The sequence below is a fragment of the Mus caroli genome, unplaced genomic scaffold (genome assembly GCF_978045245.1).
Source record: "Mus caroli unplaced genomic scaffold, Mus_caroli_1 scaffold_18, whole genome shotgun sequence".
NCBI lineage: Eukaryota > Metazoa > Chordata > Mammalia > Rodentia > Muridae > Mus > Mus caroli.
In genome coordinates, this window is record NW_028227273.1 from 48,268,861 (window position 1) to 48,294,432 (window position 25,572).

The 25,572-nt window shown below is 50.2% G+C and overlaps 1 protein-coding gene across 2 annotated transcripts in view; it reads left to right on the forward strand.

Moving 5' to 3' along the window:
• Positions 1 to 9,417: 9,417 nt before the first annotated feature.
• The window catches only part of Ttbk1 (tau tubulin kinase 1), a 44,165-nt gene continuing 28,010 nt past the window's right edge, over positions 9,418 to 25,572 (forward strand). For both annotated transcript variants that reach the window (XM_085833072.1, XM_021186289.2), the window contains exons 1-10: positions 9,418 to 9,617; positions 12,726 to 12,887; positions 16,898 to 17,045; positions 17,950 to 18,023; positions 18,208 to 18,348; positions 19,355 to 19,459; positions 19,707 to 19,772; positions 20,205 to 20,297; positions 20,377 to 20,502; positions 23,514 to 23,668. In XM_085833072.1, the coding sequence (XP_085689198.1) occupies positions 12,780 to 12,887; positions 16,898 to 17,045; positions 17,950 to 18,023; positions 18,208 to 18,348; positions 19,355 to 19,459; positions 19,707 to 19,772; positions 20,205 to 20,297; positions 20,377 to 20,502; positions 23,514 to 23,668 (1,016 nt within the window). In that variant the 5' untranslated portion in view covers positions 9,418 to 9,617; positions 12,726 to 12,779. The remainder of the gene's footprint in view (positions 9,618 to 12,725; positions 12,888 to 16,897; positions 17,046 to 17,949; positions 18,024 to 18,207; positions 18,349 to 19,354; positions 19,460 to 19,706; positions 19,773 to 20,204; positions 20,298 to 20,376; positions 20,503 to 23,513; positions 23,669 to 25,572) is intronic.

Below are 25,572 nucleotides of genomic sequence, written 5' to 3' on the forward strand. Positions count from 1 at the left end.
GGACCTTCTTCAAGCTCGCTCTCTTCCCGGATAGGCTCTTCCTGAGCCAACCGGCTCATTAGTTCTGACTCCTCCCCGTGACCTGCCCCTCCCCAGCTCCTAGCTATTCAAGTAGTTCTGTAAGGACCTCAGTGCTCTCAAACTCTGTACGGGATCCATAGGCAACTGTGATTGGCTCTCATTAATCTTTCCAATTTTTAAAAAAGATTGTTAACTTATTTTAAAAATATTTTATTATTCATACATGTATGTAGTGTTTTAATCAAATCTAACCCAGTCTCTCTCTCCCCTCCAATCCATCTTCTATTCCCTACACCAACTTCATTTTTATTTATTATTTAAAATAATTATTATTTTTGATCATTTTATTATTTTATGTGTATAGGTGTTGTGATGGTTTATATATCCTTGGGCTAGGGAGTGGCACCATTTGGAAGTTTGGCCTTGGAATAGGTGTGACCTGGTTGGAGTAGGTGTGTCACTGTGGGTGTGGGTATAAGATCCTCACCCTAGTTGCCTGGAAGTCAGTCTTCCAGTAGCAGCCTTTGGATGAAGCTGTAGAACTCTTAGCTCTGCCTGTGCCATGCCTGCCTGGATGCTGCCATGCTCCCACCTTTATGATAATGGACTAAACCTCTGAACCTGTAAGCCAGCCCCAATTAAATGTTGTTTTTTATAAGACTTGCCTTGGTCATGGTGTCTGTTCACAGCAGTAAAACCCTGACTAAGACAGGTGTTTTGCCTGAGTTTATGTCTCTACATCATGTGCATGCCTGATGCCCCAAGAAGCCAAAGGAGCACAATGAGCTAACCTGGAACTGGAATTACAGACACAGTGAGCCACCATGCAGGTGCTGACAGTCCAACCTGGTCCTCTGGAGAGTGGCCAGTGCTGTTAACCACTGAGCCATCTCTACATCTTCCCTCCCTATCCACTGAGCCCATGTGCACCGGTGTGGAACCATCTACTGGAGCAAGTACAGGCAGCCTCTCAGGGCCTGCATCCGTGAAGAAAAAAGGGTCGTGCCTGCACCAGCAGCTGTTAGTGTCAGCAGCGCTTTGGCTATTGGCATGGGACCCTTCTCCACACAGGGTAGGGTTTGGACCAGCCTGATCGTGCACGGGCAGTCACAGCTGCTATGAGTTATGTGTGTAACCCCACTGTCATGCCCAGGAACAATGTTTCGTGGCAGTCCCTCTGTCTTTCAACCCACTCTTCCATGGAGATGGCCCATTTACATTCAAACACTTTACAGTCTCCGAGAGACCCTATCAATCTGCAAAAAGAAGCTCTTCTGACGAGGGCTAAGGGATGCTCTAATTGATGGGTACAGAGATATGGAATCGGGCAAGATGGTTACACTTGCTAGAGCCTGACTCCCCATCATTTCCATGGCCACCACTCTGGCCCTCCCCCTCCCCAGCACTCCCTATCCCAGCTCTTCCTACCACAGTCTGGTAGCCACTCTGAGGAGATGGGGATCCCCTCAGTGGCCCCACCTTAGTTAGGATAAAACCAGGGGCGGGGGGAGGCCAGTGGCCCACAAGTTACAGAAGAGCTGTGAAATGCATTATTCTATTAAGGACATGGCCATTGCTGCTGCTACCAGCACTGCTCTTAGGATGGACGCCCAGGGTCTACAGAAGAACAAAATTCTCCACAGACACGCCTGGATGCATGCATGCATGCACAGAGGCCACCCCCCCTCTCCTCACTGCTGAACTATTTCCTATTGATAGGTTACAGCAAAGGGGATGCTTTCTGTTGTCATCCACTGGGCACTGCACTGAGCTCCACCCATTTGTTCTAACCCAAGGGTCACATAGATGGCCCCTGTTAAACTAAATGGGTTACAAAACCTACCAACAGGGAGGGGAGAGAGGGAGATGGAAGAGAGTAACCAGAAGGCAATACAGATGGGTATAAAATTGTCAAAGACCTGAACTAAGAGGAAATCTTTGTTAAGGTATGTGAAGTGAAATTCCGCAGAAAAAGCCATTCTTGTGTTAAAGTTTCTCCAAGGATGACTGAATAAGACTTCAGAGAGTCACCGGGCAGTGGTGGCGCACGCCTTTAATTCCAGCACTCGGGAGGCAGAGGCAGGAGGATTTCTGAGTTCGAGGCCAGGCTGGTCTACAAGTGAGTTCCAGGACAGCCAGGACTACACAGAGAAACACTGTCTCAAAAAAAGAAAAAAGAAAAAAAAAAAAAGACTTCAGAGAGTTGGAACATTGCAGGTCCACAGCCACATTACTTCGGGCTACCTTTAGTTTCCTTCCTAGCCTTACATCGCCCACTTCCATGTCTGGTCTAACATCCTCGAGTCTGCTTGATAAAATCCTTCCGAATGTGCTCACAACTGCGCAGAAGCATCGGGGCTTGAGGAGTACCAAGCAAGCACTCTACCTACTTTGCTAGAACCCCAGGCCAAGACCCTGTCCCAAGTTTTTGCTTTAACTATAATAATAACTTGTCTACAAAAAATTACTTCAAATAAATAATAATTATAGTACAAACACTCTCAGTGCTACTTACTGCTTGTGCCAAGAAACGTATCTTCAGATTTGGAGCGGAGTGGAGCATCGGAGCATCGTGTTTGGTGCTGGAGGCTCTGGGGTACATCCTCCCCGCACCGCTCCCGCCAACCCCTTAAACAAAAGGGTGTTCCAGCTCCCCACAGTTTGTATCCTCATCCAACTCCCAACCCCTCACACCCTCCAATCCCTCCAAAAATAAGTACTGCCTTTATTTCCATACTCAACAGAACTAAAGGTTTTAGCGCATCATGCTACACTTCAAGCATTACTCACTCAGGTTGTGTCTTTCTTTAAAGGTTATCTTTGAAAAAACATTGTTAGTTTATTTTTACAATTTTACGTGTATGGGTGTTCAGCCTGGATCTGGGTCTGTGCAGCATGTGGTTGCACAGGAAGGCCAGAAGAGGATGCTGGGTCCTATGGAACTGGAGTTAGAGACAGTTGTGAGATACCATGCAGGCGCTGGGAACAAACCCAGGTCTTCTGCAACAGCAGCCAGTGCTCCTAACTGCTGAGCCATCTCTAGCTCCATCATCATCATCATCATCATCATCTCCTCTCCCCAACACCTCCCCACCCCCATCTCCCTGTTTGATTTTAAGATTTATTTTCTTGTCAGGCATGATGGCCACACACCTTTAATCTCAGCATTCAGGAGACACAGGCAGACATATCTCTATGAGTTTCAGGCCAGCCATTGCTACAGAGTGAGACCCTGCCATGTTTTTGTTTTAGGATTTCTTTCTATTTTATGTGTATGAGAATTTTGCTGGAATGCTCGTATATGTATCACATACATGAGGTGCCCAAAGAGACCGGAAACCGGTAGTGGGTCCCCTGGAACTGGAATTACAGGCTGTTGTAAACAGCGTGACGTGAGCACTGATAGTTGAGCCAGAGTCCCCGAGGTTCGGCAATGCTCTTTATTGCTGAGTCACCTCTCCAGTCCCTCCTAGTTCGACTGTGCGAGCATGAGAGTGTGTGCATGTGCACATGCGTGGGTGTGCATGTATGTATGTATGTACATATATATGTATGTATGCATGTATGTAGATTAGAGGACAACTGTGGCTTTACGTTTTTTCCTTCTCCCACGTAAGTCCTGGGGTTCCAATTCAGGTTGTTGGGCTTGCCCTGCTGGGCCATCTCACTGAACCTCATATTATGTCTTTTTTTTTTTTTTTTTTTTTAGTTTTTCGAGACAGGGTTTCTCTGTGTAGCCCTGGCTGTCCTGGAACTCACTCTGTAGACCAGGCTGGCCTCGAACTCAGAAATCCGCCTGCCTCTGCCTCCCGAGTGCTGGGATTAAAGGTGTGCGCCACCACGCCCGGTTTAAGTCCCATTTAATATACAAGTTGGGACACATTTTTAGCGTGCTTATTTTGTGTAAGATACTCAGTAGGCTCTGGAGGAACTACTAAAGGGAACAGTGAGGAATATGGAGTGGGAAAACCAGGTCTAACCCTGTTCAGTGATGTATCAGAGCACTGATGCTCCATAGAGGCAGGGGTAAAGCTCCTGGGAAATTCCTTCCAGTTTATCTTCACAATGTTTGCCATCTGACACTCAGACCAGACAGACCTCATACAGGAAGTAGCTGGATATAAAAACCAGATTGAATATGTTCGAATGACAGGCGTCTGGAAGTGTAGGGCCAAGTGTGGGGGAAAGACGGAGTAAGCATAGCAGACTTGACATAGACCCCAGCTTATCACCTGCAGGGTCCCAGACCACAGTGTCCTGGAGCAGGGAGAAGACAAACCGAGTCGTCCATGAGGCTGGATCACAGTATCTGACATCCAATAAGTTGGCACTAGATTTGGGAGAGAGATGGTGTAGCATTTGAGAGCACCGGATGCTCTCGCACAGGGCACAAATTTGGTTCCCAGCAGCCGTGTCATAGCTGCAGTTCCAGAGAATCCAACACCTTCTTTCAGCCTCTGCCAGCATGAGGCATATGCATGGTACACAAACATACATGCAGACAAAATACCTATACACATAATAAATAAATAAATAAACTTACAACAAAATTGGATCTTACTAGAAGAAAAATATGAGCCGGTGTGGAGGTACATACCTACAGCACTTGCAAGGTGGGGGGCAGGAGGATTAGGAGTTCAAGGCCAGCCTCAGCTACATAGAAAATTTGAGGCCAGCCTGGGCTACAGGAGACCCTGTCTCAAACAATAACAATAACAAAGCAATGACTAAAAACCAACAGCAAAACCAGATGTCTTAGTCACAGGGCTTGTATTCCTGCACAAAACATCATGACCAAGAAGCAAGTTGGGGAGGAAAGGGTTTATTCAGCTTACACTCCCACATTGTTGTTCATCACCAAAGGAAGTCAGGACAGGAATTTACACAGGGCAGGAAATTGGAGGCAGGAGCTGATACAGGGGGGATGGAGGGAGGCTGCTTACTGGCTTGCTTCCCCTGGCTTGCTCAACTTCCTTTCTTTTTTTCTTTTTTCTTTTTCTTTTTTTTCTTTTGGGTTTTACAAGACAGGGTTTCTCTGTGTAGCCCTGGCTGTCCTGGAACTCACTCTGTAGACCAGGCTGGCCTCGAACTCAGAGATCCACCTGCCTTTGCCTCCCGAGTGCTGGGATCAAAGGCGTGTGCCACCACCGCCCAGCTTCAACTTGCTTTCTTATAGAACCCAGGACTACCAGGCTATAAGGGGCCCTCCCACCCCTGATCACTAATTGAGAAAATACCTTACAGCTGGATCTCATGGAGGCATTTCCTCAAGGGAGGCTCCTTTTTCTGTGATAACGCCAGCTTTCATCAAATCGACACACAAAACCAGCCAGTGCACCAGGTGAGTGTCAGCTGGGTCAGGAGGGTACCACTAGTGAGTGGACACGTTATGATTTGGAAGACAGGAAGAAAGTATGAGGTTTCTCAGAGGGTAACAAGAAGTCAATGTGGTCCATGGATCCAAACTATGAATGTGTATGCCAAGGAACACAAATCAGGAAGCTGCAAAGACGGCTCAGTCTCTAAGCAAACGGGCTGCTCTTCCAGAGGACCAGGGTTCGATCCCCAATCCCCAGCACCCACATGGTGGCTTGCCCCTGCCTGTGACTCCAGTTTCATGGGATCAGATACAGTCACCCTCGAGCCCAGGAGTGTGCACAGACTTACATGCAGACAAAACACCCTTACAGATAAAATGAGTAAATAAAATATTTTTAAAAGGCATTTAAATGAGAATCCCTAAGCAACAGGGGTGCTCCACAGGCTTTTCAGTCTGGTACACAATGGATAAGCTACAGGAGCGATCCAGGTACCCAGTGAGAAATGTCTGGATGAAAATAAAATGTCTCAAATAAAAGCAAAAATAACAACAATAGAACAAACAAGAAAAAAAAAAATAAAACTCCATACAGCAACAGCAAACTAGAGCAACCCCTAACCGCTGAGCCCACCTCTCCAACCCCAAGACCCTGGTCTTTGGGTTTTTTTTGTATTAAATTTTTTTTTTTTAGCCAGGCATGGTGGCATACGCCTTTAATCCCAGCACTTGGGAGGCAGAGGCAGGTGGATTTCTGAGTTCGAGGCCAGCCTGGTCTACAGGGTGAGTTCCAGGACAGCCAGGGCTACACAGAGAAACCCTGTCTTGAAAAAAAAATAATGTTGAGAAAATTAAAATTAAAAATAAAAATTAAGTATGAAAATAAACAGAAAAACATATGGCCTATGCTCAGAAGATAAGTTAAATTACCCAGAAATTACTCAGTGAAGTTAACAAGTACATTAAAGCAGTCATTGTAACTATTTTGTACTTTGAAAGTTAAGAGAGAGCCAGGCGGTGGTGGCACAAGCCTTTAATCCCAGCACTATACAGAGAAACCCTGTCTCGAAAAACCAAAAAAAAAAAAAAAAAAAAAAGAGAAAGTTATGAGAAAAATTGAACGTCTTAAGTAGAAATGTAGGCAGACTGGAAAGGAGAATAGTGGGGATTTCGCCCAGAGCCTTGAGCTTCCAAAGCAGGCTCCCTACTACCTGAGCTACATCCCAGCTCCAAGAGACATAGAAAACTTATTTTGTTTTGTTTTTTCAGGACAGGGTTTCTCTGTGTAGTTCTGGCTGTCCTGGAACTCCTTTTGAAGACCAGAGGGCCTCCAACTCACAGAGATCCATCTGTTTCTGTCTCCTAAGTGATGGGATTAAAGCATACTGGCCTAGACTCTTCTTAAAAAATTCTCATTCTGTCTGTCTGCGTGTCTGTGTCTGTCTGCATGTCTGCATATCTGCGTGTCTGTTTGTGTGTGTCTGTGTGTGTCTATCTGTCTGTGTTTCTGTTCTCTCTCTGTCTCTCTCTCTCTCTGTCTCTCTCTCTCTCTCTCTCTCTGTGTGTGTGTATGTTCTCTTATAGAGGCCAGAGGTTGATCTCAGGCATCTTCCTCAATGGCTCTCCATCTTGTTTGTTGAGAGAGTATCTCATTGAACCTGGAGCCCCCTCTCCCACCCCCAGTTTGGTTAGACTAGCTAGCCAGTCACCACACAGCAGTTCTGGGACTCCAGCCCACGCTGTAGACTTAGCTTTGTTTTGTCTTTCACATGGGGGTTTGATGTGATGAATCTCTGGTTCTCCTGCTTGAGTAGCAAGCATTTGAACAGCTGTGTCTCTGCCCCGCCCTTTCTTATTAAAGGTTAGCATATGAAGGGAGAGATTGCATGGCGTCGTTTTGTACATATGTGTGACTATATTTTGTTCTTGTTCAGAATCTACCCCACTGCCCTCATCTCACAAACTGTCCCCCCTGCCTGGATCCCTTTCTTCCCTCCAATTCCCCCTCTGCTTCCTTATCACACATACCTACTCCATCACCCTCTCTACTCCCTTAGGATCTCTTCCACCTTTTTCATGGGCTGCTTTCTTGTTTCACGACACACACAATTTTAGAAATGTTTTTGCATGTGCATGTATGCACACACGTGTGCTTCAATGCCATGGAGTATGTGTGGAGGTCAGAGGGCAACCTTTGGGACTTGCTTCTCTTCTTCCACCTTAAGCCGTGGTTTGGCCTTAGGCTCCTTTCTACACTGCCACATGAGGTCCTGCATTTGACAGAAAACATGAAGTATCTGTCTTTTTGAGTCTGCTTATTCACTTAACACAATGATTTCAGTGGCATCTACTTTCCTGAAAACATTTCATTTTTCTCTTAAAATGTATTATTTATTTATTTATTTTGGTTTTTCGAGACAGGGTTTCTTTGTATAGCCCTGACTGTCCTGGAACTCACTCTGTAGACCAGGCTGGCCTCGATCTCAGAAATTTGCCTGCCTCTGCCTCCCAAGTGCTGGGATTAAAAGCGTGCGCCACCACACCCGGCTTATTATTATTATTGTTATTATTTGGTTTTTTGAAACATGTTTTCTATGTATAGCCCTGGCTGTCCTGGAACTTACTCTGTAGACCAGGCTGGCCTGGAACTCAGAAATCCACCTGCCTCTGTCTCCCAAGTGCTGGGATTAAAGGCATGAGCCACCACTGCCTGGCTAAAATGTATTATTATTGTTATATTATTATTATGTGTGTGTGCATGATTTGTATATCTGAGTGTGGGCCTGTGTGTGCCAGGTGTGCCCATGCTTTAGTGCATATGTGAAAGTCAGAGACAACTTTGTAGTCATTGCCTCTCTCCTTCCACCACGAGTTCTATGAACAGAACTTAGGTTGTCAGGCAGGCCTCTGAGGCAAACACTTATCCTATCAAGTTATCTTGCCATCTTTTTCACTCTTTCTCTGTGTGTCTCTCTGTGTCTATCTCTGTGTCTGTCTCTCTGTCTCTGTGTGTGTGTGTGTGTGTGTGTGTATGTGTTCTCTTCTTTATTGCTTTGTTATAGGGTCTCTTCTTTCACTGAACCAGGAGCTAGATTGTCCAAAAAGCTCTGAGGATTTGACTGGCTGGAGACACCCACCACAGCTCCTGGCCTTTAATTCTGGTGCTAGGAACCAAATTCGGGTCTTTAAGCTTGCACGGTGAGTGATCTTTCTAAGATACTTATAAAGATTACAAAAGTTGATGTGTCTGGCAGGTGTATCTGCTGCTATTATTGTTGTTGTTGAGGATGCTCCCTCTGCATTTGTGAAGGGTATAAGCAACAGGGGAGGAACCGAGAGAGGCAAAGCGCAGAGTATACTCAGAGAATATTGAGTAATCCCCATCTGTCAGGAGAGTAATAGCCTTATGGGCATATGTTGGAAAGAGTTTTTAATGTCAGAGTAAAGAGTGTGTATCTTATTTGGTAAGCAATAAGAAACAGTGATTGAGTCTGTCAACAGTTGGAAGAAAGGGCCAAAGAAAGAGAAGGTAAACCAGGAGAAAAGGCAAGAACTTGATGAGGAGAGGGTTACAGATGAGGGCTAGTATGTCCAGATGTGGGATGCTGTTAGGAGAGATCGTGACAGAGCCATATGGGAAGGACAGGCACAGGTTGAGGAGAAGGCTTAAGAGGGAAGTACAGTGGCTCTGTGGAGGATGGAATCGGGGGCCAGGTGAGTCTAGTGGGGTCAGGCGAGGAGTAAAGGGGATATTCTGCGAAGTGGGGGAGATAAGAGGTGATGGAGACAAGAGAGGTTTCTGGGAACAGGTAAGGAAGGAGCCTATGGTCAAGTGAACCGCATAGATCAGTTAAGAGAACCTGGTAGCTGTAACGAGACCATATGAGAGCTCCCGGGCAGGTCTAGGTGGGTAGAGTGGAACGTGATGTCAGAAAAAAAAAAAAAAAAAAAAAAAAAAAAAAAAACGGCAGTGATGTAAGGGCCAGGGCGGTGGGGCGGTGATGTCAGGGCTGGTGCTGATGCTGGCGGCGCAGTGCATTGTGGGCAGCTCCCCACTTCGCAGCCGCCGTCGCCCGAGGAGGATCGGGGCCGGGCCGGGCCGGGCCGGGATGGTCGCGGTCGGGAGGCCGCCGCCGCCACCGCCGGAGGGAGCGGGCCGCCCAGCGCCGCACTGAGCCGCCCCCGCCCCGCCCCGGCCCCGGGGGATGCGCCGCCCCGCGCCGCTGCCTTCACCACCGCCGCCGCAGCCGCAGCCGCAGCCGCAGCGGACACCGAGCAGGTGAGGCGGGGCGGGGCCGGGAGGGTGGGCCGGGGGTCCCTCCTGGGGTACATCGGGCCTCCCGCCGGGCTCACCTCCCAGGGCTCGGCTCCTGTCCCGCAGCGGTCGTCGCCGCTGCCGCTAGGAGCCGGGACGCCGGCCTACACTGCCTGGGCCACAGCCCGAGGCCTGGAGCGGCTCCCAGCCCCCGCACAGACCCACCCTCCAGCCCCGCGTCCCTCGTCCCTGTGATTTCCCTCCTGTCACCTCTGGCAGGTCGTTGAGGTGTCTCCAGACCCTCTCTTCCATCCTCAGTCCCTACCAGCTTCCCTTTTTACTTCCCAGCCGTGCCCAGAAGCCCCTCCCGTGGTCCTGTCACTGTCCCTGCCACCATGATCTCCGCCAGTCTCTTGTCTTACTTACCTACCCTCTCCTCCCCTCCTCCTGTCACTCCGACTTGCCCTGCTCGCCGCACTCTCCTCCAGACCTCTTTTCTCCTGTTCCTCGTGGCTTCACCTCTCCTTACCTGGACTCTGAGTTTCCCACACATACCGGCCTCACGCCTTGAAGAGCCGCACACCAACTCTTCTGCTTCCAAGCCACGATAAGCTCCGAAGCACTTAGCTTGCTTGCTCTTGCCACTTGGCCCACATTCTCATGCATGCACACAGCCATGCCTGCGCGCGCGCGCACACACACACACACACACACACACACACACACACACACACACAAAGGGACCTGAGAGTGTAGCTGGTCAGCCAAGCTTGTCAACCCAATCTGGGCTAAGTGGGCTCTTCGGAAGCATCCCCTGGGAAGGGAGGTGGACAGGATGGCCAGGTCCTACTTTTCTCTCCTCACCCATTCCTTTAAGATTTCCTTGTGTACCAAGTGTGAACAGCACACAGATTTTCTCCATCCACCTGCAGAGCCACACTATGCAGGACTGAGACGCCCACCTAGGTTGCTCGACAATTTTCTTTTCCTTCTTCTTCTTCTCCTTCTTCTCCTTCTTATCAGTACTGGGGACTTAATGTAGGGCCTTGTACTTCTTGTTAGCAAGTACTCAACCCCTCACCCCCCGATCATATTTTATTTGCCTATTTTGTGCATAGAGGGTATACGCCTGCCACAGTGCTCATGTGGAGGTCAGAGGACAAATTACAGAAGCAGCTCCCCTCTTTTAACCACAAGGGTCTCAGGAATCAAACTTGGGTTATCAGAATGGATGGCAAGGGCCTTTTCCCACAGAACGGTCTTGGCAGGTCCCCGGCCCTCCTTTTTATTAATTTTTTAAAGATGATGTTGGGAGTTGAAACTGGTGCCTTAAACATGCTAGGTATGTATTCAACCACTGAGCTCCCTCCCCCCCCCCAAATCTAACTCCCCCACCCCGCCCTCCCCTAGCTGTGCTGGGGCTGGGACCCATGGCCTCTTGGACACTACAGGAGAAGTTACAATTGGTTCCAGCTAAGGTCTCCTCCACACAAGTTCCATTGCTTCTCCAGTCTTTGTTTGTTTGTTTAATTTTTTTCTTGTTTATATTCGGGTATCTTGTAGACCAGGCTGGCCTTGAACTTGGTGTGTAGCCAAGGTTAGTCTTGAGTCCCTCACCCTTCTGCCTCCACTTCCAGAGTGTTGGGATCCCAGGAGTGTGGTACCATGGCCAGCTGCCTCAGTTTTGTCCCCGACCTATATTCCAAAGCTCTACTCCATCTCTTCCCATCTTTCTCATGTCTCTCCCTCCTTCCAAACTCCTGCTGCCCCATAGTCCTGGCGTTTAAGGATCAGAGGGACTCAGTTCAGTCATTTCACAACAAAGCTATGAAGATTGATAGCGTCTTTCCTCATGGAGATGCGTTCTTTTCATATGCCCTGTGGTACCCCAGTGACCTGGGGAAGGCTGTCTCAGTGCCCTCCCAACCCTGCCTACCCTTATCAGGCTGTCAGCTTAGCCATCCCAAGGAGAGTCAGGCTCATGCTGTGCCCACTCCCTTTCCTTCTCTCTTATACCCAGTCCCCAGCCTGAATGACTTCCGCCACTCTTGTGTGTGGCTCCCCAGGGTCGTGGTTGGAGTGGGGCAGAGAGCAAAGATGAGAAGGATGCTGGTTCCAAATCCTGTATTGGCTTGGCAGAAGTTCATCTTTTCTGGTCCCTTCCTGTGCACACTGACATGCACTCATATGGAGGGGTACACAGACACAGTCACAGAGAGATGTACATACATACATACACATTTCTTTGGATAACTTGTGTTTTAGTTGGTCTCACGGTTGGGATACTGTCTGCAGTACTCAACTTTATCCACCTCAGCCCGTAGAAGCTGCATTCCCTCTGGCTGGCTCCTGATAGACCTAGAAAGAGCTGCCCAGGGTCTTCCTCACCCTTGCCTACCCAGACCTGTGGTAAGGGAATAGTCTGCCTTCCCATAGACAGCACCCTCCACTCTGCTCTTCCCCAGTTCCGTCTACCATGGCCCCTGTGGAGTAGCCACTGGGATTCCATCCCTCTGAAATCCACAGCTTCACTCCGTGGTCTTGTGTTCACGGTCGGTCGGCACACATCCTGGCTTCCCCGGTCTTAGAGCAGCCAGCGAGGTCAGCTCCCAATTGAGTGCAGTGTGTGCCTCTCAACAGGCCATCTGCCTCCACACCACCCTCTAGGGGCTACTGTGTATTTTTCTTGATGGTCATATCTCTCTGGTTGGCTGGCTGGCCACTCTGATGTGGGGTATCCTGTGGTGTACTCTACTCAGCAGGTAGAGTGACTCAGGCTAGTCATTCTTGGGTCTCGGGCTAGGATGCCGGCTGGCTAACACATCTTCACTCATTAGTTTGCAGTGTCTCTATGGTAAGCAGTTCCCCCATTGGCTTATTCACACATCACTGCCCTCTCCTGTTTTCACCATGTGTGTGTCCTACTGCTGATTTTTCACACCTCCTGTTTGTGGTTTATAACTCTCTCTTTCACTGACCTCCATCGCCAGGAGTATTTTCCCCAGGAACTCCTGGAGCATCTGCCCAGTGGGCTTGGGAAGGGTTCCTGCCTGCGGGATGGGGTTCCCTTCTGAGCTGTCGGGTGGTCTAGGGTGGCAGCCAGGCGTTCACTGCCCCTCCTCACTCCCCCAGGTAGATGGCCCCCCAAGGGCAGGCCCTGCGGGCACCCCTCCCTCCGGCTGGCGGATGCAGTGCCTAGCGGCAGCTCTTAAGGACGAAACCAACATGAGTGGGGGAGGGGAGCAGGCCGACATCCTGCCGGCCAACTACGTGGTCAAAGATCGCTGGAAGGTGGTGAGTGACCTAGCGGGCAGAGGGAGGGGTCTGGGAAGGGAGAAGAAGAGATCTGGAGACTCTAAGACTGGTGCCCTTGGAGCCCTTACCATAAGTGGAAGGTGTCCCCGACCATAAGTGGAAGGTGTCCCCGAGCTTATTTGTATGCTTGGTTAAAGGTTATTTTGCCCACACATTGTCCCATTACCCTCTCGCCAACCCAGCTCCCTCTCAACCCTTCCCGGGCTAGGTCGTGCTGGTCCAGTCCAGCCTGAACAACTCCTGCAGAGCCCCGGTGCGGAGGAGGGCGTTGGGGGAGGGGGCTCCTCCTTTGCCGCACCTTGGGGAAGGACATTGAGTGAGCATGTGTTCCTCGGCTTCCGCAGATGACGGAAAAGCTTGGGCCTGGGGAAAGATGCCCTGCAGGCTGCTCCCACCGCATCCGCACTCCATCTTCTCCATCCACCCTCCTCCCTTCCCGGGTTCCTGCGGCAGGTGCAACACGCCGAGACTCCATCTCCCAGCGTGCCTTGTTTCTTTAACTCAGGACTTCAGGCTCCTTGGCCTGTTGGGAGTTGTAGTCCAAGTCTCTTCCTGGGGGAGGATGGATGGGAGTGGGGCTATGTAAGGGTTGGAGCGGTGGTTGTGTCTAGGGAACCCGGTTAACTGTCAGTCAGCTTCCGTCCAAAGCTTTCCCCTCGTCGCTTCAGAGCACCCTGGTGTCCTCTTTATTGTAGGATGGGATAATGCGGGATAGTATAGTGTGAGAAAAGTGTGTGTGACTGTGGGTCTGCACGGAAATGGACATGCAGAGTGGGGAGAAAGAACCACAGAGGTCATATTTTCACCGTGTGCAGTCGTGGTTTTCCCGTGTGCGTGTCCTTGTGCTTTGGTGTGCTCAGCTCACTAAGGGTGCTGGATTGGAGAGGAGGGTGGGGCCTGGGTGCAGGCAGATCTCCATGGCAACAGTCATCCAGCTTTGTAGGTACCTTAGAGGTCCAGGGAGAGAGGCAAAGTGGTAGCATTTTCTAGAATTGGGAGTGAGGGTGTTAAAGAAGAGACTCTTAGGGCCCCTGAAGCGGGGACCTCTTCAGAGAGAGTGTGAGAGAGTGGCTGAACAGAAATGGAGGAGGGGCCAGGGCAGCCATAGAAGGAAGGGGTGTTTGGCAAAGTGAGAAGCGCTCCTTTAAGACCCCCAGGTCCCTGGCACAGGAGCTTCATGTCTGGCAGATGGGAGGGTGAATAACATTTGTACTGAAAGGCAAGAAAAAGACTGCTCACACACACTGAGTTTAGACTAAGACCTTGTTGTGCTTTGTGAAGGAAATGACAGAAGGAATGGGAGGGGAGGAGCACAAGTATATCGGGCCTGGACTTCCCTTAGAACTGTCTCCTGGCTGGGCCTTGGTGGCGCTCGCCTTTAATCCCAGCACTCGGGAGGCAGAGGCAGGTGGATTTCTGAGTTCTAGGCCAGCCTGGTCTACAAAGTGAGTTCCAGGACAGCCAGGGCTACACAGGGAAACCCTGTCTTAAAAACTGTCTCCTGTTTGTTCCCCTGAAGGGCTGGGAGGACTAGGTGATATATGCAGGCATTTTCAGGGAGGAGTGGGATTGACAGAACCAGGAATCATGGACCAGAGATGGCTGTAGCCAGGAGAAACAAGGGTCAGCATACTGGGAAGAAAAGTCCTTTGTCCTTAAAAATAAAAAATAGCCAGATATGGTGGCGCACGCCTTTAATCCCAGCACTTGGGAGGCAGAGGCAGGCGAATTTCTTGGTCTACAGAGTGAGTTCCAGGACAGCTGGGGCTATACAGAGAAACCCTGTCTCGAAAAAACTATAAAAGAAAGAGAGAGAGAGAGAGAGAAACTTGTTCATGGGCCGGGGGGGGGGCGGTCCTTGTAATCAGCACAGCAAACAATATTAATAATATCTTAGTGTTTCTTCTTCCCCTTTCTTGGTCTGGGGATGTACAAATGCCTTTGGTGGGTTATGTCAGGAACTGATGGAGTTCCTACAGCAATTCCCAGTACACCCTTGCTTCGTAGGTGTGCTTAGCCAATTGCTAAGTTCCCGTGATCGGAAGACAGGGTCTGTCTGGTCTGTTGGTGGCATCAACACTGTCAGCCCACCCAAGAACTGGGACTATAGGACTGAAAGGTCCTTAGGACTCGTTCCAAAATGACTCTCTCTATTTGAATAGAACAAAGCGAAGGCTCAAAAAGTTTAAGAGACTTACATTACTCTAGACTGTCCAGAGTGGGCCAAGAAACAGGGTGTCCATTCCAAATAAACCGTGACTCTCCTGTGGTGTAGCTTCTCTGGTTTAGGGAGGTTTTCCAGCAGGGGTTGGGATTATTAAAACATACAGAAGGAGAGGAGAAATGGGTGGGGCCTGCCAAGCCTTTGAAAGGGTGTCCTGTTAAGGGGGCTTTAAGCAGATCTGCCTTGTGACACTCATGAGCCCTGGACACTTTTGCTCAGATGATATCTCCTATCACAGAGTGTTAACAACTGCATTTTAGGACTGCATTGGTATGGAGAGTCATATATTCATATTATAGAATGTGAGTTTTCTCTTTGATCTAAAAGTTCGTGACTTTATCTTTTGATCTGAAAACAAGTTAAAAACTTCTTCATGATGCCCCAAAATGTGAGGGTGACGGTGGCTAGTGGAAAAGTATGCCCTTCATCACAGGGCTGGTGCAAGGAAAGGATGCTAGATGCGTGCCGACTAGACTCCTGCTCTAGGGGTGGGTAGGTGGCAAAGAGAGAAAGAAACAGGCTCAGTTTGGGGAAAAGGCCAGTGGAGAAGTTGGTCTATGGAAAGTCGGGAGGTAGGTGTTGGTGAAGGTCCCACCCTTCAGGGATTCTGGTGGCTTGTGTGTCAGCAATGGCCCGCAACCTCACGGGTTCTACATCAGTGGATTCTGTTATTTTATAGCTGTGGCCTAACCAAGGCATTCCAGCCCCCCCCCCCCGGCTTTGTGACTGTAGGGAGACAGGTAAGTTTCCTCATCTGTGCTGTGGAGCCTGGGAAACTGGTGATGTCTGTGAGCCCCTCACTTGCCTACCCTGTTTCCTGTGCTCACCTACAGCAAGCTGTAAAAGGATGCAGAAGAGGTTTCTGTTTCCATGGGTAGAGCTATCCTAGGAAGACAGGCTGGAGCCTGGGTCTGCTCCTACCTGGTTGTGAGGCCTCTGCTGTCTGTCTAGCTTCCATTCAGAGCAGGGAGGTTCCTCAGTTTCTTATTGCTCTTTCTAGGTCTCTTTCTTTGTTTCCCTCCCTGGCTCAAGAAACGTTACCATTCCTCATAGCTCTGGCTTCTCTCCTGTCCTTTATTGTTATTATTTCTGACATTTATTGATGTGTGGCGTGTCTTTGGGTGTCACAGCATGTGTGTGGATGTCAGAGGATAACCTGGAAAGCCAGCTAGCTCTCTCTTACCACGTGAGCCTTGGGGAATCAAACTCAGAATGTCAGGCTTGGCTGCAAGCACCTTTATCTGCTAAGTTCTTACTGGTGGATCCCGCCCTTCCTTTCTTTGGAGGATGGGTCTCAGATATCCCAGGCTAGCACTTGCTATGAAGCCTGGGCTGGTATTGAACGTCTATCTTTTGGCCTCTCCCTTCTTCCCCACCGCAGAGAATGATAGGTGTGCACCGCCATGCCTAGTGGATGTGGTGCTGGGGATTGAACCTGGGCTTCCTGCGTGCAGCATGCTTGGCCCTGCTCTCCTTTTAGGGAAGAAACGATGAAGGCTGATCTATGACCTTTAGAACCCTGTGTCATTTGGGCTGTCTCCATGTCTGATCGAAGCCAGGTGTCTTTTATCTTCCGCTCCTATTCAGATGTCTGTCTGGAGCTGTGTGTTGGAAGGGATCTATGCTTCTGGGGTGAGCTGTCTGTTTCAGAGGAGAGGAGCGGGCACTGACACACCTGCCTGCCAGTGGAGAACACAATCAGTGGAGGTGGGTTGAGGAGCTGTCCAGCTTGATCCCTGAGCACCACTCTCTCCCCCATCCACAGCTGAAAAAGATCGGGGGCGGGGGCTTCGGTGAGATCTATGAGGCCATGGACCTGCTGACCAGGGAGAACGTGGCTCTCAAGGTGGAGTCAGCCCAACAGCCTAAGCAGGTCCTCAAGATGGAGGTGGCCGTGCTCAAAAAGCTTCAAGGTACTGCCCTGGGGAGTGGGAGGGAGGAGGGTGGAGCCAGGATGGAAGAGAGATGGGACCAGCATCTAGGAGAGGGAGGAAGTGGGAGGGGGAGGGAGGGAGGCCCTGTGCTAGTGATGGCAGAGTGAACTGGATCATGGGCAGTTGAGCCAGAGTGTTGGGAAGGAGGTGGGGCTATAACAGGCGTTCATGGAGCTAGGGCTGGGGACCTGGCTCAAGAGTGTGCCAGAGGGATGGCCAATGGCTCCAAGACTAAAGCACTTGCCTTGCAAGCTAGAGGTCTCAAGTTCAGAATCTCAGAACCCACGTAAGAGCTGGGTGGGCTGGGTGTAGTGTACATACACACCACAAACAACTAGTGTGTGTGTGTGTGTTTGTGAGAGAGAGAGAGGCAGACAGACAGCGACAGACACACACATAGAAAGAAAGACATACACACAGAGAGAAACAGACAGAGACAGAGAGACAGACACGTAGAGAGAGACAGACAGACATACACAGAGAGAAACAGACACAGAGAGACAGACACGTAGAGAGAGACAGACAGACATACACAGAGAGAAACAAACACAGAGAGACAGACAGACACAGAGATAGACACACAGAGACAGACAGAGTCAGACAGATGAGAGATAGACATACACAGAGACAAAGACAGACATACACATACAGAGACAGAGACAAACAGAAACACAGACATACAGAGACACAGTCACAGAGAGCTCGACAGAGACAGACAGACAGACAGACAGACACACACACACACACACACACACAGATAGACAGAGACAAATAGAGAGACGAGAGACAGAGGGAGACAGAGATCAAGAGTGCACCATAGCCTATCTGGCTACTGGGGAGGAAGGAGTGGGACTGGGGAGGCCCCTGTGTTTGTGCTCTCCAGGCAAGGACCACGTGTGCAGGTTCATTGGCTGTGGCCGTAACGAGAAGTTTAACTATGTGGTGATGCAGCTCCAGGTGTGTCCTTGGGATCCGCTCACTTGCCTCTTTGCCCAAGAGCTGGAGCGTGGTGTGGGTGGGGCATGTGGCAGGAGGCATCCGTTCTTGATGGGATGGGTACACAGGGGGGGCAAGGCTGGGTTGTGAATGTGGCTGAGATGGGTCCTTCCCCTTCCCACCCTGTCCCACCCTGTCCTTCCAGGGCCGGAACCTGGCTGACCTGCGCCGCAGCCAGCCGAGGGGCACTTTCACGCTGAGCACCACACTGCGGCTGGGCAAGCAGATCCTGGAGTCCATTGAAGCCATTCACTCCGTGGGCTTCCTGCACCGTGACATCAAGCCGGTAAGCAGTGCGCTGAGAGCTCCTGTGGTCTGTGGGACCTCGCTTCTCCACAGCAGTGCTAGGCTTTCAGAACCTCCTCTCTTTGAGCACTTCTTGATCTGTACCAAGCCACAGCCCCTCTTTCTCGACTCTTGGCCAAGCCAGGCTGAATGCCCGGCTCTCCGTTTGTCTTCATCTCTCACCCATGACCCTGTGTCTTCAGTCTAGAGGTGGCACCTAACTTTCTGTGGCATCTTGGTGCTAGAAAAACAAAGTAAAATCCTTTAATAGAATAGGGTAAAAAGAAGCCTGGGGGTGTGGGCAAGGTGTGGGGTGGCACATGCCTTTAATCCCAGCACTCAGGGGGCAGAGGCAGGTGGGTCTCTATGAGTTCGAGGCCAGCCTGGTCTACAGAATGAGTCTGAGGACAGCCAGGGCTACACTGAGAAACCCTGTCTTGAAAAATCAAGATAAAATAAATAAATAAAAGAGGGGGGGAGGGATTTTCGGAGGGGAAACTGGGAAAGGGGATAACGTTTGAAATGTAAATAAAGAAAATATCTAATTAAAAAAAGAAAGATATATTGTAAGGAAATGTTTTTTTTTTAAATAAATTGAATCATGGAAAAAATAAAAGTAAAGAAAAAATAATAAGGCATAAAAGGGTAAGAAGAGGGACCTGGGAAGGCTGGGGGAATGGCCCAAGGGTACATAGCAAGAAGGATGCAGGTAGCTCGATCCCCACTGCCTGCTGGGAGCTGAGGACTTAGAGCCGGACAGGGCAGCGCTCAAAGCTGGTTGTGTCCAGTTCTGTGATCCAGAGATGCCCCGTCAACCTTGGACGCCACCTGATTTCTGTATCTCTAAATTGAGGATAGTTATACATGCCGTGTTGTTGAGATGCCACAGTTTGTCATGCTCATGTGACAAGAGTCCACCGGCGGGGTGTCCTTCAGCACAGCCATAGCAATTCCTTAGTGGCTCTTGGGGTTCTGGTCCCCAGCTCACAGCTGCTGTCTTCCCACAGTCCAACTTTGCCATGGGCCGGCTGCCCTCCACCTACAGGAAGTGCTACATGTTGGACTTTGGGCTAGCCCGGCAGTACACTAACACCACTGGGGACGTCCGGCCTGTGAGTACCACTAGGCACCGGGATATGGTGAGGGCTCTCCCCAGTCTCTGGTATGGGGTACTCCATAGTTTTCCTTGTAGCCACTTCAGCAGGCCTGCCTGTCCTTCAGTATTAGTTCATCCAACCCTGGGGTGACAGCCTGGCCCACTCTCCTGTTTAGGCTCCTGGGTATCAGGATGAGGTGGCCCGTTAGGCCAGGTGGTGGTAGGGTCAGCAGAGTGGCTGAGGTGCGGTCTCTTGTCTGCAGCCTCGGAATGTGGCCGGGTTCCGGGGGACTGTCCGTTACGCCTCGGTCAATGCTCACAAGAACCGGGTGAGTGAGCAGCAAACACAGCCTGAGCTAAGGGCAGAAAGAAAAGGTCGGTCCTAGAGCATGCTGTGGATGGGGGGGGGGGGTGGGGGGGGGAGAAAAGACCGGAGCATCAGCTGCAATCTGTCACTGGGGAAGCCTGGAGTTGGAGAAAGGCTTACTAGTAGCTGTCTCTGACGCCCTTTCCTTCTGGGTTTCCATCATCTCTTCTCCCGCTCAAAATCCCTGGGGAAAACAACAGGCAGAACTTTTTACTGTGGTATTCTGTGTATGCTGAGCTATAGGGTGGGCTACAGCTTCAGAGAGAACCCAGTGTTGTCTATCCGGGACTGGTCACCAGGGCTCTCTGACAGAAGTCTCCCAGAAAAGGGTCCACCACCCATCCCCAGGGGAGGACTTGAGAACTCTAAGTGACTCCCCCCCCTTACCTCCCAGGAGATGGGCCGCCATGATGACCTGTGGTCCCTCTTCTACATGTTGGTGGAGTTTGCTGTGGGCCAGCTGCCCTGGAGGAAGATCAAGGACAAGGTGAGGTCCCCACAGCTGGGTGGAAGAGGCAGAGGGTAGAGCAACCAGGGCTCCATCTCCCGCACTCTCTCCCCTCCAGGAGCAGGTGGGGATGATCAAAGAGAAATATGAGCACCGGATGCTACTGAAGCACATGCCATCCGAGTTCCATCTCTTCCTGGACCACATCGCCAGCCTTGACTACTTCACCAAGCCCGATTACCAGGTGCGACTCCCAGCCTGGGGCACCCCTGGGAAGCTGCTGGCTCTCCAGCAGTGGCTGCCCCTCACCCCTGCAGCCTGGCATATTTCAAGATTGCCCCCCGAGTCTGCCCCTTGGTCTTCTAACTGTACCAACCTGTTCTTGCCCTTGCAAACAGTAGTCAGTGCTATGATTTCTCAAGAGCTGATCTTCCCGGTATCAGTGCTGGGCTTGTGTTATCGAATTTAAGCTTCAAAATAAGGTTCTGAGGCCGGGCATGGTCATGCACACCTTTAATTCTAGATGTGGGGCGGGGGCAAGTAGATGTCTCTGTGAGATTGAGGACAGCCTAGTCTCTGCTCTGCATAGAGTTCTAGGCATCTGGGACAAAGTGAGACCCTGTCAAAGAGAAAGAAAGAAAGTGAGAGAGAGAGAGAGAGAGAGAGAGAGAGAGAGAGAGAGAGGAAGGAAAGAAAGAGAGAGAGGAAGGAAGGAAAGAAAGGAAGAAAGAAAGAAAGAAAGAAAGAAAGAAAGAAAGAAAGAAAGAAAGGAAGGAAGGAAGGAAGGAAGGAAGGAAGGAAGGAAGGAAGGAAGAAAGGAAGAAAGGAAGAAAGGAAGAAAGGAAGAAAGGAAGAAAGGAAGAAAGGAAAGAAGAGGAAAAAGGAAAAAAAAAGGAGTCTTTAAGAGCTATAATGTAGCCAGAGTCGGGGTGGCGTAGGGGTGGCTCATGTCTTTGATCCCAATACTCAGGAGGCAGAGAGAGGTGTATCTCTGAGTGTTTTAAGCCAGTTGGTCTACAGCGTGAGTTCCAGGACAGCCAGAGAAACTGTCTTCAAAAACAAAAAACCAACCAACCAAACAAACAAACAAAAAAAGGAGCCTGCAGGAAGCTCACTGGGGTGATTGTTCTTGGTTCATAGATGGGGAACTGAGGTTAGACATTGCAGCTCAGAGACAGTCGTGCGTGACAGGGTACAGACTGAGACATCTGACCTTAGCATGTCTCTGTATAACCTTGGTAGAGTTCACTTCCTGAACCAGGACAGACCTCTCCTTCACACACCCTGTCCCTCGGTGTGGCAGGCAAGAAGAGAGTAGATCAAACTCAATAGAAAATGGCTCAGACAAGAGACAGAGTGAACAGAAGGCTCTCAGGTGCCTCCCGGCCTAAAACAGCATGCTGCAGCCAATTCCACTTTCTGGTGGTTTTCTTGAGACAGGGTCTCATGTAGACCAGCTGTCTGCAGACTGACTGTGCAGCTGAAGATAACCTTGAACTTTTCATCCACCTGCCTCTGCCACGTCCCAAGGGCAGAGATTATAGCCATGTGCCACCATTGGTCCACTGGGCTTGAGATTGGACCCAGAGCATCCTGGGTGCTAGGCAAACAAACATCCTACTAACGGAGCCACAGAGCCAACCTCAGGGGACTCATTGTTGTTTGTTTGTTTGTTTTATAAGTAGAGGTTGTACACTCTGCAATAGTGATCGAGAAAACAGGGCTGCTTCGTATGGTGGTGCACAGCTGCAGTGCCAGAACCCAGGAGGCAGAGGCAGGAAGACTGTGAATTTCAGGACAGCCTGGACTACATAGGGAGACCCTGTCTCAACAACAACAAAATCAAGGCTAGAGAAATGTGTCAGTGATCAACAGCTTGTGCTGTCCTTGTTCAGTTCCCAGTACCCATGCCAGGAATTTTACAACCAAATGTAACTCCAGATTCAGGGGACCTAACACCATCTTCTGATACTCACGGGCACCTGCACTCACACACACCACAGACCACACTCACACACCATACACCACATACACACACACACACACACACCATATACCACTCACACATACACACATGCACACACACATACCATACACACACACCATATAACACACACATACACACCACACACACATATACACATGCACCCCCACACATACACACCCCACACACCTACCCCCAAATCAAACATAGTACTATGTATTGCATATAATTGTGTGTGTCACGTTCTGTCTATGGCCAGGTCACCATCACCACACACTGGGGAAATGTTGTACCTCCGTGCCACAGTGGTTGTGACATGGCCAGGTTGTGACATGGCCAGGCGATAGGAATTTTCCACTTATCAACCAACTCTTGGTGCCACCATCATATCCACCACTCTGGTGAGGGACCACTTAACTGGCTCCAGGTCTAATACTCTCCCATGGCTGCATCACAACACCTCATGGGACCTCCTGGCACTGGAGAGTAGGGAGACATGCCATCAGTGTTTGCCAGGAAGCCACTCTGAATGAGGTACAGGAGGGAATCAGGCAGTGTCAATCACACATCAGACACTGAAGCACACGGGTCCTGTCAGTGGAGTGCATGCCCCGGGCTCTGAAGAGAACCAGCCCAATGCGGGACAGCCTGGGCTCCTCAGAGGTCTGTGGCCACCTAATACCTCTTGAATGCAGCGTCCCAGGTGCTGGTAGGACTGACACCCTACTCTTGTCCTGGCTCAGTCCACACAGTTATGCCTACCTCCATGCCGAGTCCTGCACTGACTGCTAGAGGTGTAGAGTTGGCAGAGAGCCACGGAAGTGTTGCAGAAATGGACACTCTGTGCTCAGGGATGAGACGGAAGCCACATGGGAGAGTCAGGTGGCAGGAAAGGACAAAGGGAGAGGCACCCACCAGAGCCAGCAGCCTGAGGAGAGGAGAGAACACGAGGAAACACCAGTGGTTCAGAGCTACTGATGTACCTGTCAAGATGACAGAAATGGCAGGAGGATCTGGAGACTGTCATTGAAGGACAGTTCTCACAGGACTAGGATCCATCTGGCAGGGCTTAATCCAAGAGAGTGATTTGCATACTGCTTTGTGTTATGTTTTTATTTAAAATCAGTGTGTGCCTCTCCTTCCAATGTCCCCTCTAGGCCCTTCCCTGACCTGGAAGCCTCCCCTCCCCTCCCACTCCTCTGCATTGTCCCTTCTGCCTGGCTAACCCTGGAGTCACCTCTCTGTCCCCCTGCCCTCCCCATCCTCTGCAGTTGATCATGTCGGTGTTTGAGAACAGCATGAAGGAGCGGGGCATTGCCGAGAACGAGGCCTTTGACTGGGAGAAGGCAGGCACTGATGCCCTCCTGTCCACGAGCACCTCCACCCCACCCCAGCAGAACACGCGGCAGACTGCAGCCATGTTTGGGTGAGTCTGAGCGGGGGGGTTATAATGGGTGGGGTGGCCAGGGACCCTTACCTGGAGCTATCACCTGAGAAGCCAGCCCTTTCCTCCCCCTGGGGAGTCTCTTACTCCTCGTCCCAGACAGCAGAGTCCTGGACTTTTGAGAGATTGCATCCCAGCTCGACCCTGAATCTGAGTATGGAGTGGGCGTCATCTTCATTTAGAGCTTTTGATTAAGGAAGACCTCCCAAGTGAAATGACTTGATCTCCACAGTCTTTCTTTCTCGTTGTAAATAACGAGCATGTCTCACACCATCTAAACACCACCACGACTCAGGGAGATGTTAACCCCTGTCTTCAGAGGACCTCAGAGGATGCTGGGGTGTCTGCAACCATGTGGCCAGTAATTTCTGAACTACATGAGGCACATAGAAGAGTACCTGGGGAGGGTCCTGACTCAGAAGGGCTACCGCCTGTTATTAGTCAGCGTTCTCCAGAGAAACAGGCCTTACAGGATGAGTCTCTAGCTATATAGAAAGGAGAGTTAGCAGGAGGGCTTACAGGCTGTGGTCCAGCTAGTCCAACAATGGCTGCCTAGCAGTGAAAGGTGCAAGAATTAGTAGTTGTTCAGTCCATGAGGCTGGATGTCTCAGTGGCTCTTCGATATACCCCAGAGACCTGAAGAAGTAGGCTGCGATGCCAGAGAGGGAATGGACTTGCTAGTGAGCAGACAGAAAAGCCACGCTTCCTTCCTCCCTGTCCCTTTGCACACATAGGCTGCCAGCGGAAGGCTTGGCTCAGATTAAAGGTGGATTTTATGAATTCAAAAGATCTGGATCAAAGGTGAACCCTCCCACTCAGAGATCAAGATTAGAAATGGCTCTTCCTGGCCGGGCGTGGTGGCGCACGCCTTTAATCCCAGCACTTGGGAGGCAGAGGCAGGCAAATCACTGAGTTTGAGGCCAGCCTGATCTACAGAGTGAGCTCCAGGACAGCCAGGGCTACACAGAGAAACCCTGTCTCGGAAAAAAAAAGTGACTCTTCCTACTTTAAATGATTTAATCGAGGAAAAAACAAACCTCTCATAGTATGGGTTTTAGTTAATTCCAGATGTAGTCAACTAAGATTCCAGATGTTGAGAGTCAAAATTAGCCATCAAGCCACTCAATCCAGGGCCATCTTTATGGAGGAGATGCCCAGAAACTGCTGGCATACTATGGTGGCCTAGTTTTGTGGTGAGGTTGTGGAGGGAAGCCGGTCATGATGGTGTATGTGTAATTTCAGCATTAGAAGGATAAGGCAGGACGATCATTAGTTTGATACTATCCTGGGCTACGGAGGAAGACCTTGTTTTTAAAACAGAAAGGGGCTTGGGATAAGGCTCCATGGATAAAGCATTTGCTGTCCAAGCATAAGGTCTTAGTTTGGGTCCCGAAAGCCCACACAAAGAGGTACACAGTAGTGCGTCTCTGTCATCTTTGCGTTTCTGGGTGGCATGGGAGGCACAAGCAGAAAGACCCCTGGAAGCTTGCAGGTCAGCTGGCCTGATGCATGAGAGAACCTCAGCTTAGTGGGTCCTGGGGTACCCCCTCTCTGATCCCTGTAATCAGGAGGCAGGGGCAGGCAGATCTCTGGGAGTTTGAGGCCAGCCTGGTCCACTGAATAAGTTCCAGACCAGCTGGGGCTCCATAGTGAGACCGTGTCTCAAAACACAAAGCAAACAAATGAACAGAAATGAAAAGGAAGGTGAAGGGCTGTAGAAGACACCCGCATCAACCTTGAGCCTACACACACACACACACACACACACACACACACAGAGAGAGAGAGAGAGCTAAGTCCTGAGGTGGGAAGAGAGCCAGAAAGGAAAGAAATTATTTAAAGAGTTAAAAAACGGGGCCGGAGTGTGCTCAGCAGGTGAGAACATG